At 46.7% G+C, this 10,292-nt stretch overlaps 1 protein-coding gene across 1 annotated transcript; it reads right to left on the bottom strand.

Annotated features, from left to right (window-relative positions):
* Positions 1-6,020: 6,020 nt before the first annotated feature.
* Positions 6,021-9,958, bottom strand: ST6GALNAC1 (ST6 N-acetylgalactosaminide alpha-2,6-sialyltransferase 1). The gene is given in 10 exon segments (XM_061176954.1): positions 6,021-6,212; positions 6,514-6,613; positions 6,698-6,787; positions 6,969-7,072; positions 7,317-7,335; positions 7,337-7,453; positions 7,673-7,844; positions 8,013-8,181; positions 8,960-9,659; positions 9,927-9,958. Coding segments are annotated over 10 exon segments (1,695 nt in total).
* Between the last annotated feature and the right edge of the window lie 334 nt (positions 9,959-10,292).

Below are 10,292 nucleotides of genomic sequence, written 5' to 3'. Positions count from 1 at the left end.
GATAAAACCCCAGAAAAACAACTAAATGAAGTGGAGATAGGGAACCTTCCAGAAAAAGAATTCAGAATAATGATAGTGAAGATGATCCAGGACCTCGGAAAAAGAATGGAGGCAAAGATCAAGAAGATGCAAGAAATGTTTAACAAAGACCTAGAAGAATTAAAGAACCAACACCTAGAAGAATTAAAGAACAAACAAACAGAGATGAACAATACAATAACTGAAATGAAAAGTACACTAGAAGGAATCAGTAGCAGAATGACTGAGGCAGAAGAACAGATAAGTGACCTGGAAGACAGAATGGTGGAATTCAGTGCCATGGAACAGAATAAAGAGAAAAGAATGAAAAGAAATGAAGACAGCCTAAGAGACCTCTGGGACAACATTAAACTCAACAACATTTAGATTATAGGGGTCCCAGAAGGAGAAGAGAGAGAGAAAGGACCTGAGAAAATATTTGAAGAGATTATAGTTGAAAACTTCCCTAACATGGGAAAGGAAATAGCCATCCAAGTCCAGGAAGTGCAGAGAGTCCCAGGCAGGATAAACCCAAGGAGAAACATGCCGAGACACATAGTAATCAAATTGACAAAAATTAAAGACAAAAAAAATTATTGAAAGCAACAAGGGAAAAATGACACATAACATACAAGGGAACTCCCATAAGGTTAACAGCTGATTTCTCAGCAGAAACTCTACAAGCCAGAAGGGAGTGGCATGATATATTTAAAGTGATGAAAGGGAAGAACCTACAACCAAGATTACTCTACCCGGCAAGGATCTCGTTCAGATTCGACGGAGAAATCAAAATCTTTACAGACAAGCCAAAGCTAAGAGAATTTCAGCACCACCAAACCAGCTCTACAACAAATGCTAAAGGAACTTCTCTAAGTGGGAAACACAAGAGAAGAAAAGGACCTACAAAGACAAACCCATAACAATCAAGAAAATGGTAATAGGAACATACATATCAATAATTACCTTAAACATGAATGGATTAAATGCTCCAACCAAAAGACACAGGCTCGCTGAATGGATACAAAAACAAGACCCATATATATGCTGTCTACAAGAGACCCACTTCAGACCTAGGGTCACATACAGACTGATAGTGAGGGGATGGAAAAAGATAGTCCATGCAAATGGAAATAAAAAGAAAGCTGGAGTAGCAATACTCATATCAGATAAAATAGACTTTAAAATAAAGAATGTTACAAGAGACAAGGAAGGACACTACATAATCAAGGGATCAATCCAAGAAGAAGATATAACAATTATAAATATATATGCACCCAACATAGGAGCACCTCAATACATAAGGCAACTGCTAACAGCTATAAAAGAGGAAATCGACAGTAACACAACAATAGTGGGGGACTGTAACACCTCACTTACACCAATGGACAGATCATCCAAAATGAAAATAAATAAGGAAACAAAAGCTTTAAATGACACAATAGACCAGAGAGATTTAACTGATATTTGTAGGACATTCCATCCAAAAACAGCAGATTACACTTTCTTCTCAAGTGCATACCGAACATTCTCCAGGATAGATCACATCTTGGGTCACAAATCAAGCCTCAGTAAATTTAAGAAAATTGAAATCATATCAAGCATCTTTTCTGACCACAATGCTATGAGATTAGAAATGAATTACAGGGAAAAAAACGTAAAAAACACAAACACATGGAGGTTAAACAATACGTTACTAAGTAACCAAGAGATCACTGAAGAAATCAGAGGAAATAAAAAAACACCTAGAGACAAATGACAATGAAAAACACGACGATCCAAAACCTATGGGATGCGGCAAAGGCAGTTCTAGGGGGGAAGTGTATACCAATACAAGCCTACCTCAAGAAACAAGAAAAATCTCAAGTAAACAATCTAACCTTATACCTAAAGGAACTAGAGAAAGAAGAACAAACAAAACCCAAAGTTAGCAGAAGAAAAGAAATCATAAAGATCAGAGCAGAAGTAAATGAAATAGAAACAAAGAATACAATAGCAAAGATCAATAAAACTAAAACCTGGTTCTTTGAGAAGATAAACAAAATTGATAAACCTTTAGCCAGACTCATCAAGCAAAAGAGGGAGAGGACTCAAATCAATAAAATTAGAAATGAAAAAGGAGCAGTTACAACAGACACCGCAGAAATACAGAGCATCATAAGAGACTACTGCAGGCAACTCTATGCCAATAAAATGGACAACCTGGAAGAAATGGACAAATTCTTAGAAAGGTATAACCTTTCAAGACTGAACCAGGAAGAAATAGAAAATATGAAAAGTAATGAAATTGAAACTGTGATTAAAAATCTTCCAACAAACAAAATCCAGGACCAGGTGGCTTCACAGGTGAATTCTATCACAGAGAAGAGCTAACACCCATCCTTCTCAAACCCTTCCAAAAAAATTGCAGAGGAAGGAACACTCCCAAACTCATTCTATGAGGCCACTATCACCCTGATACCAAAACCAGACAAAGATACTACAAAAAAAGAAAATTACAGACCAATATCACTGATGAATATAGATGCAAAAATCCTCAACAAAATATGAGCAAGCAGAATCCAACAACACATTAAAAGGATCATACACCATGATCAAGTGGGATTTATCCCAGGGATGCAAGGATTCTTCAATATATGCAAGTCAATCAATGTGATACACCATATTAACAAATTGAAGAATAAAAACCATATGATCATCTCAATAGATGCAGAAAAAGCTTTTGACAAAATTCAACACCGATTTCTGATAAAAACTTTCCAGAAAGTGAGCATAGAGGGAACCTACCTCAACATAATAAAGGCCATATACGACAAACCCACAACAAACATCATTCTAAATGGTGAAAAACTGAAAGCATTTCCTCTCAGATCAGGAACAAGACAAGGATGTCCACTCTCGCCACTGTTATTCAACATAGCTTTGGAAGTCCTAGCCATGGCAATCAGAGAAGAAAAAGAAAAGGAATACAAGTTGGAAAAGAAGAAGTAAAACCGTCACTGTTTGCAGATGACATGATACTATACATAGATAATCCTAAAGATGCCACCAGAAAACTACTAAGGGCTTCCCTGGTGGCGCAGTGGTTAAGAGTCCGCCTGCCAGTGCAGGGGACACGGGTTCGAGCCCTGGTCCAGGAAGATCCCACATGCTGCGGAGCAACTAAGCCCGTGCGCCACAACTACTGAGCCCATGTGCCACAACTACTGAAGCCCATGTGCCTAGAGCCCATGCTCCGCAACAAGAGAAGCCACTGCAATGAGAAGCCTGCGCACCGCAAGGAAGAGTAGCCCCCGCTTGCCACAACTAGAGAAAGCCCGCGCGCAGCAATGAAGACCCAATGCAGCCAAAAATAAATAAAATTAATTAATTAATTAAAAAAAAAAGAAAACTACTAGAGCTAATCAATGAATTTGGTAAAGTTGCAGGATACAAAATTAATGCACAGAAATCTCTTGCATTCCTATACACTAACAACAAAAGATCAGAAAGAGAAATTAAGGAAACAATTCCATTCACCATTGCAACAAAAAGAATAAAATACCTAGGAATAAACCTACCTAAGGAGGTAAAAGACCTGTACTCAGAAAACTATAAGACACTGATGAAAGAAATCAAAGATGACACAAACAGATGAAGAGATATACCATGCTCTTGGATTGGAAGAATCAATATTGTGAAAATGACTATACTACCCAAAGCAATCTACAGATTAAATGCAATCCCTATCAAATTACCAGTGGCATTTTTTACAGAACTAGAACAAAAAATCTTAAAATTTGTATGGAGACACAAAAGACCCCGCATAGCCAAAGCAGTCTTGAGGGAAAAAACGGAACTGGAGGAATCAGACTCCTTGACTTCAAACTATACTACAAAGCTACAGTAATCAAGACAATATGGTACTGGCACAAAAACAGAAATATAGATCAATGGAACAGGAAACCCAGAGATAACGCCATGCACCTATGGTCAACTAATCTATGACAAAGGAGGCAAGGATATACAATGGAGAAAAGACAGTCTCTTCAATAAGTGGTGCTGGGAAAACTGGACAGCTACATGTAAGAATGAAGAGAAAAGAATGAAATTAGAACACTCCCTAACACCATACACAAAAATAAACTCAAAATGGATTCAAGACCTAAATGTAAGACCAGACACTATAAAACTCTTAGAGGAAAACATAGGAAGAACACTCTTTGACATAAATCACAGCAAGATCTTTTTTGATCCACCTCCTAGAGTAATGGAAATAAAAACAAAAGTAAACAAATGGGACCTAATGAAACTTAAAAGCTTTTGCAAAGCAAAGGAGATGAAACAAGACGAAAAGACAACCCTCAGAATGGGAGAAAATGTTTGCAAACGAATCAACAGACAAAGGATTAATCTCCAAAATATATAAACAGCTCATGTAGCTCAATATTAAAAAAACAAACAACCCAATAAAAAACGGCAGAAGACCTAAACAGACATTTCTCCAAAGAAGACATAGAGATGGCCAAGAAGCACATGAAAAGCTGCTCAACATCACTAATTATTAGAGAAAGGCAAATCAAAACTACAATGAGGTATCACCTCACACCAGTTAGAATGGACATCACCAGAAAATCTACAAACAACGAATGCCGGAGAGGGTGTGGAGAAAAGGAAACCCTCTTGCACTGTTGGTGGGAATGTAAATTGATACAGCCACTATGGAGAACAGTATGGAGGTTCCTTAAAAAACTAAAAATAGAATTACCATATGACCCATCAACCCCACTACTGGGCGTATACCCAGAGAAAACCGTAATTCAAAAAGACACATGCACCCCAATGTTCATTGCAGCACTATTTACAATAGCCAGGTCATGGAAGCAACCTAAATGCCCATCGACAGACTAATGGATAAAGAAGATGTGGTACATATATACAATGGAATATTAATCAGCCATAAAAAGGAACGAAATTGGGTCATTTGTAGAGACGTGGTTGGATCTAGAGACTGTCATACAGAGTGAAGTAAGTCAGAAAGAGAAAAACAAATATTGTATATTAACGCATATATGTGGAACCTAGAAAAATGGTACAGATAAACCAGTTTGCAGGGCAGAAATAGAGACACAGGTGTAGAGAAAAAACGTATGGACACCAAGGGGGGAAAGTGGCAGGGCGGTGGTGGTGGTGGGATGAATTGGGAGATTAGGATTGACATATATACACTAATTTGTGTAAAATAGGTAACTAATAAGAACCTGCTTTATAAAAAAATAAATTAATTAAAAAAAAAATCACACATATCAGAGGTTTTATTTAACTCGTTAATTAGTGAAGGAACTAGTAAAAACTGGTTCAGAGGAGAACCCAAAGTCCCGACACACATATAGGCAGTCAGGAATGCTAAAATTAATTTGATAATAGGAACAAAACTGGTCACTATACACAGGGGAATCATTTTTCATTTCATTTCATTTGCAAAATTTATTTGCATCTCCATGGACAAAAATCATTTTTATTACTCAGTTTTCTACAACCCAGAGAGTTGTCAGGTAGCTCAAAGACAAGGAAAGTTGCAGACCCTTCTAGAATCAGATAACCCCTGGAAGGGTCTTCTAGACAATCTAGAGTGAAATGCAGGAATGCCTTCAAGATTTCACAGCTGCTAAGTAGAAGATCTGGAATTCAACCCCAAATCTACATGTCTCTGTAAGTTCAGGCTCTTTCTTCTGTGTCAAGTAGCTTTTGAACAGTGAAGGTTCAGTTAAAATTCCTTGGTCTCAAGAATGGAGTCCCCACCTCCATGGAACAGACCCTGCAGCAAATTTCCAAGGTCTCCAAAACGTCAGTCGGTCATTTGCCGTCTTGAGGGCGTCCTCTCCTATGTACCAGTGTTTCCTCGGAAGTCTGGAGGGGCTCGGAGCCTGGTCCAGGAGCTGGGAAGATGATAGAAGAGTCTCCAGGCTCCCACTGCGCCCTGCATCGTGGAACAGCTGAAGAGACTTCTGTAGCCCAGGCTCCAGTCACATGGTTGGTTTGGCAGTTACAGGATGTTGGTAGAGTTGGATAATACCTTCATCATGGAGCCGCTTCCAGAGCATTCTCTCCAACTTGAAGTCATGGTTGGTGTAAAAGATCGTTCGTTTCCATGACTTATCATAGTAGTGGTCAGAGAAGTGTTCGTGGCCCTTGGTGATGAAGCCATAGGCACTCACCTACATGAAGGTTGGAGGAGAAATAAGGCCTATATTGTGTCTCCCAGGCTTCTTCTCTGTGTGTGTTGGGGGTGAGGGCCCTTTATCCTGGTTCCAACCCTAGGGGTCTGGGTGCAGGACCCCTGGATGCACGTTTGCACACATGCAAATATCCACACTCATGACACTCCCCCCACCCCAGAGGGGTGTGCCGCCCGCCCAGCCATCATCCTATGCTGAGCAGGCCCAGGACTACCCCAGAGCTGTTTCTCCAGGTATGCCTGCTCCAGAAGCAGAGCCTCACCAGGTCACAGAGCCTCACCTGGTCACAGAGCTGAAGGGCAGTAAGCAGCAGGAGGGCCCCAGTGGTGGGCCGGTATATTCGCCAGTGGACGGTGTTCAGAGTCTTAGACCTCAGGAATCTGTGAAATACCCCAGCCCCCCAGCTGTCAGGAGGCTGCAAGGATGAGAGGGACCTCCCCCTTCCACGGGCTTACTGTTCTCACCTGTTCTTCATGTATCGGAGCAAGTCTGGGTGCAGCAACAGGTATCTGTCCAATTGCAAGCCTTCCCGGAAAGCTTCCTGGGGCCTGCGCCTGTGGGCAGGAATGGGTCCTTCAGGCTCAGTTCTCTTACCTCTCCTGGTGTGGGCCAAGTCAGGGTCATGAGCATGACTGGTACCCCATCTCTAGGTGATAGCTAAGACTGTCTCCACCTGTCCAGCCCTTCACAGCTGCTCACTACACAGCTCGACCAGGGGTAAGGGGAGGTGAGTACCTGAACCAGAAGAGGTTCTTCGTCACCAGGGTCTGATTCAGAAGCAGTGCTTCCAGCCACTCATAGTCCCGGGTGCCTTCCAGGAAGTGCAGGTAGCGGACATCCTGAGGACCAAGGACAGCGTGTGGGCCAGGAGTCCTGCCTTCAGTGGGGTGGCCTGGCTCTGACTCCAGGCTTCCCGCCTGCTCTTCTCAGTCTGCCCGGCTCTCCTCCCTGCTCTTGCCCCTTGCATGGACGGAGGCTGTACTGGCCACAGGCTTCAGATGCAGGATGCTCGTCTCCCTGTCTCACCTGCATCCTCCCTTATCCAAAGTCTGTGTGCGGCCAGGCCCATTCCTCTTTGCTCACCTTTCCCAGAGGCACATGGGAAACCCCGATTGCCCAGTATAAGGAGTGACTGGGTCAGGGAGAAGGCAGTAAAGCCATAGAAGGACGTCCGAGTACCCACATCCTGTTCGTAGCCCTTAATGACAGCTCCACTCAGTCTAGACGGAAAGACAAAATCAGACAGAACACATGAGTGCAGGAGGGGGACGCGTGGAAAGGAAGGAGAAACGGGGAGACAGCACTGATTTACAGAAACTCTCTGGAGAGCCCAGGAACCCCGCCTTCCAGATACAGGCACAGAACACCCTCTCAGATCTCTCAGAAGAGCCCAGCTCTGCAGGAGAGGGGGTGGGAGGGGGCCGGGGAGGGGAGCTCACCGGAACACGTAGTCATGGCCGTCTATCTCTGGGCCCACTTGGGAGTTGTTCAGGATGCCCCCGTTGCCCACCACGGCACAGCTGATGCACTGGGAGCTCCCAGTAGGGAGGCTGGCCAGGAGCAGCTGCTGCCTGGGCACCGGGGGGAAGCAGGGCACGACCTTCTGCACCACTGCAATGAGGGGACTCCATTCAGAGCCCTGGAAGGGCCAGGGATCCAGTGGCATTTCTCCCAGGGCTGGTGGCCCCCAGGGAAGAGGCAGACCAGACACAAAAAGCATGGCCCTCTGCTGGGGCCTAGCGCACACCCCGGCCCCCGGCCCCCGGGGCGAGGACTCACAGGAGAAGTTGAGCTCCATGAAGCCGAAGGGCGGAGCGAAGTGCTCCAGGCGACCCCACTCGCTCTGGTTGAAGTGTCTGGAGACCAGGAAGAGGGTGAGGTTGGGCAGAAAGAGATTCTGGAGCCAGGGTGACTTGGAGGCTTTGATCTTCACTGAGTCAGGGCAGGTCTACATGCAGGAGAACGGGTCAGGCAGGGAGAGGCCCAGGAAGGCCATGGCCAAGGGGTGGGGGTGGGGGGGTGGGGAGGCAGGGGCAGAAAGCAGGCCTCAAAGCTGGGAAGGCGTGGGTCTCTGCTACCTCTTCCATCCTATTCCCAGGGCCTTCTGGCCCCCACCCCCCCACCCCTGCCGTCGATCATCCCAGCCTACTGTGGTCAGGAGGGCTCCCAGGGAACCAGTGGTTCTCAGCCCTCAAGGCAAATGTACCTTCCTACGTGTGAGAAGAGTGGACCAGCCTGTGAACATGCTATGGGTCCCAGGGCTGTGCGTGGTTGCAGTGATGTGTGTAAACACCCATGCTCTGAAGGCTCCCTTCCCACGGCTGCGGGCCCAGGCTGTTTCTCTTAGGGAGGGAAGAGAGGGAGGGTCGTAGAATTATCTATGCAGGGAGAACAGGGCTGGCCTGGGTGTTCTGGTCCCTTAGTCCCTGCTGGTTCCTGCCCCTTCCCCTGCTGCAGGATGGGATTCCGGTGCAGGTCACACTCTCTCACTGGGATTGACGACCCTCTGGGCTCCTAGGGGCCCAGGACAGGGCCTTCTCGCTCACACCCTGGGACCTGCCTTCCCTGCCCTGCTTCTGGCCATTATAACAAGGAAGGATGGGATGAGAGCAGTGCTGGGGGGAGAGCATGGGTGGGCCGAGGCAGAGCTTAGGACCGGAGCCTGGGAGGGAAGGGAGAGGGTGGGGCCTCAGGGCAGGGTGGGGGGGGTGTGCAGGAAAACTCACCGTCTGGAGGCCGCTCACCTCCAGGCTGTATTCTTCCTCAAAATCCCACTGCGGCTCAGACTTGAAGTTGGCGGCCCTCAATCTCTGGCCTCTCTGGGTGGTGGGGCTCTGGAGAGGGGCTGAGGACGGGGTGGCCTGGGCTCTGTCCTTGGGTGGGACAGCCTCTGTGGTGGCTCCTCGGACTCCCCTTCCTGTTGGCCCCGCTCCCGCAGGGGTCTGCACCCCAGCCTGATTTTCTGGAAGGGGCGTCCTTGCTGTAGCTGCTGCGTTGCCCTGCAGCTTCGTGGGCACCATCCTTGGGGCCGTCGGCCTCGCACTCTGGTCCCCTGACCCTTTGGTTGTCCTCGGGTCCTGACGGTTCAGCGACGGCGCCTCCGTCCAGCCAGAGGCCACCCCCACGACTTGAGCTCTCGGGGGCAGCGTGTCCCCTGCGGTGTCCTTACTCGCCTGCGTCTCCGGTGCTGCCATCCTGGCTGTGCTGGGTGCTCTGCCTGGCTCCTCGGCACTGGCCTTGCCAGCCTCCACTCCTCTGCCCTCTCCAGCTGTGTTGGCTGTGGCCTCGGGGGGTGTGTCCTGCATGCTGGTCCCCTGTGCTGACTCCACGTGGGCGGTCGTCCTGCTTCCGGTAGTGGGTGCCTGGGACGTAGCCTTTTGCAGCAACTCCGGAGACCTTTCCTTAATGTTCTCTCGATGCTGATTCCTAGAGACAGAGATGACTTTGGATGAAGGCTGAAGGCTGTAGGGACTTGAGAAGCATAACTAGTATCTACCTTTGTGTCTCAAGTGGACGTCAAACCAGTCTCCAGGAGAGATGAGGGAAGGGGCATCACCGTCCACTACCCAAAACTAAGCTGCACTTGTTGGCAATGGGTCTGGAAACTTACTCTGACCAATAAAGAACCCTTAGTGGTGGCACGGAGTTTGGGGAGCTGGAACTGGATGCCAAGGGCAGAAATGAACTGCTCACCCCCGACCTGTGCTGCGCCCCCAGCTCTCCATGTTTGCACCTTTGTTGCTCCCAGCGTCTGCTACATTCCCAATTGTGAGTCTAAGAATGAGTTTGTGTGAACCTAGTCCTGTCACCTCGTATCTGTATGATTCAGTGGACCTTTTTTTTTAAAAATAAATTTATTTATTTTATTATTTATTTATTATTTTTGGCTGCGTTGGGTCTTTGTTGCTGCGTGTGGGCTTCCTCTAGTTGCGGCGAACGGGGGCTACTCTTTGTTGCGGTGCATGGGCTTCTCGTTGCGGTGGATTCTCTTGTTGTGGAGCACGGGCTCTAGGCGCGCGGTCTTCAGTAGTTGCAGCACGCGGGCCCAGTAGTTGTGGC

Source organism: Eubalaena glacialis, chromosome 19 (assembly GCF_028564815.1).
Source record: "Eubalaena glacialis isolate mEubGla1 chromosome 19, mEubGla1.1.hap2.+ XY, whole genome shotgun sequence".
In the NCBI taxonomy this organism is placed as follows: Eukaryota; Metazoa; Chordata; class Mammalia; order Artiodactyla; family Balaenidae; genus Eubalaena; species Eubalaena glacialis.
The sequence above is the reverse complement of the archived record's forward strand: the minus strand, read 5'-3'. Positions and strand labels throughout refer to the sequence as shown.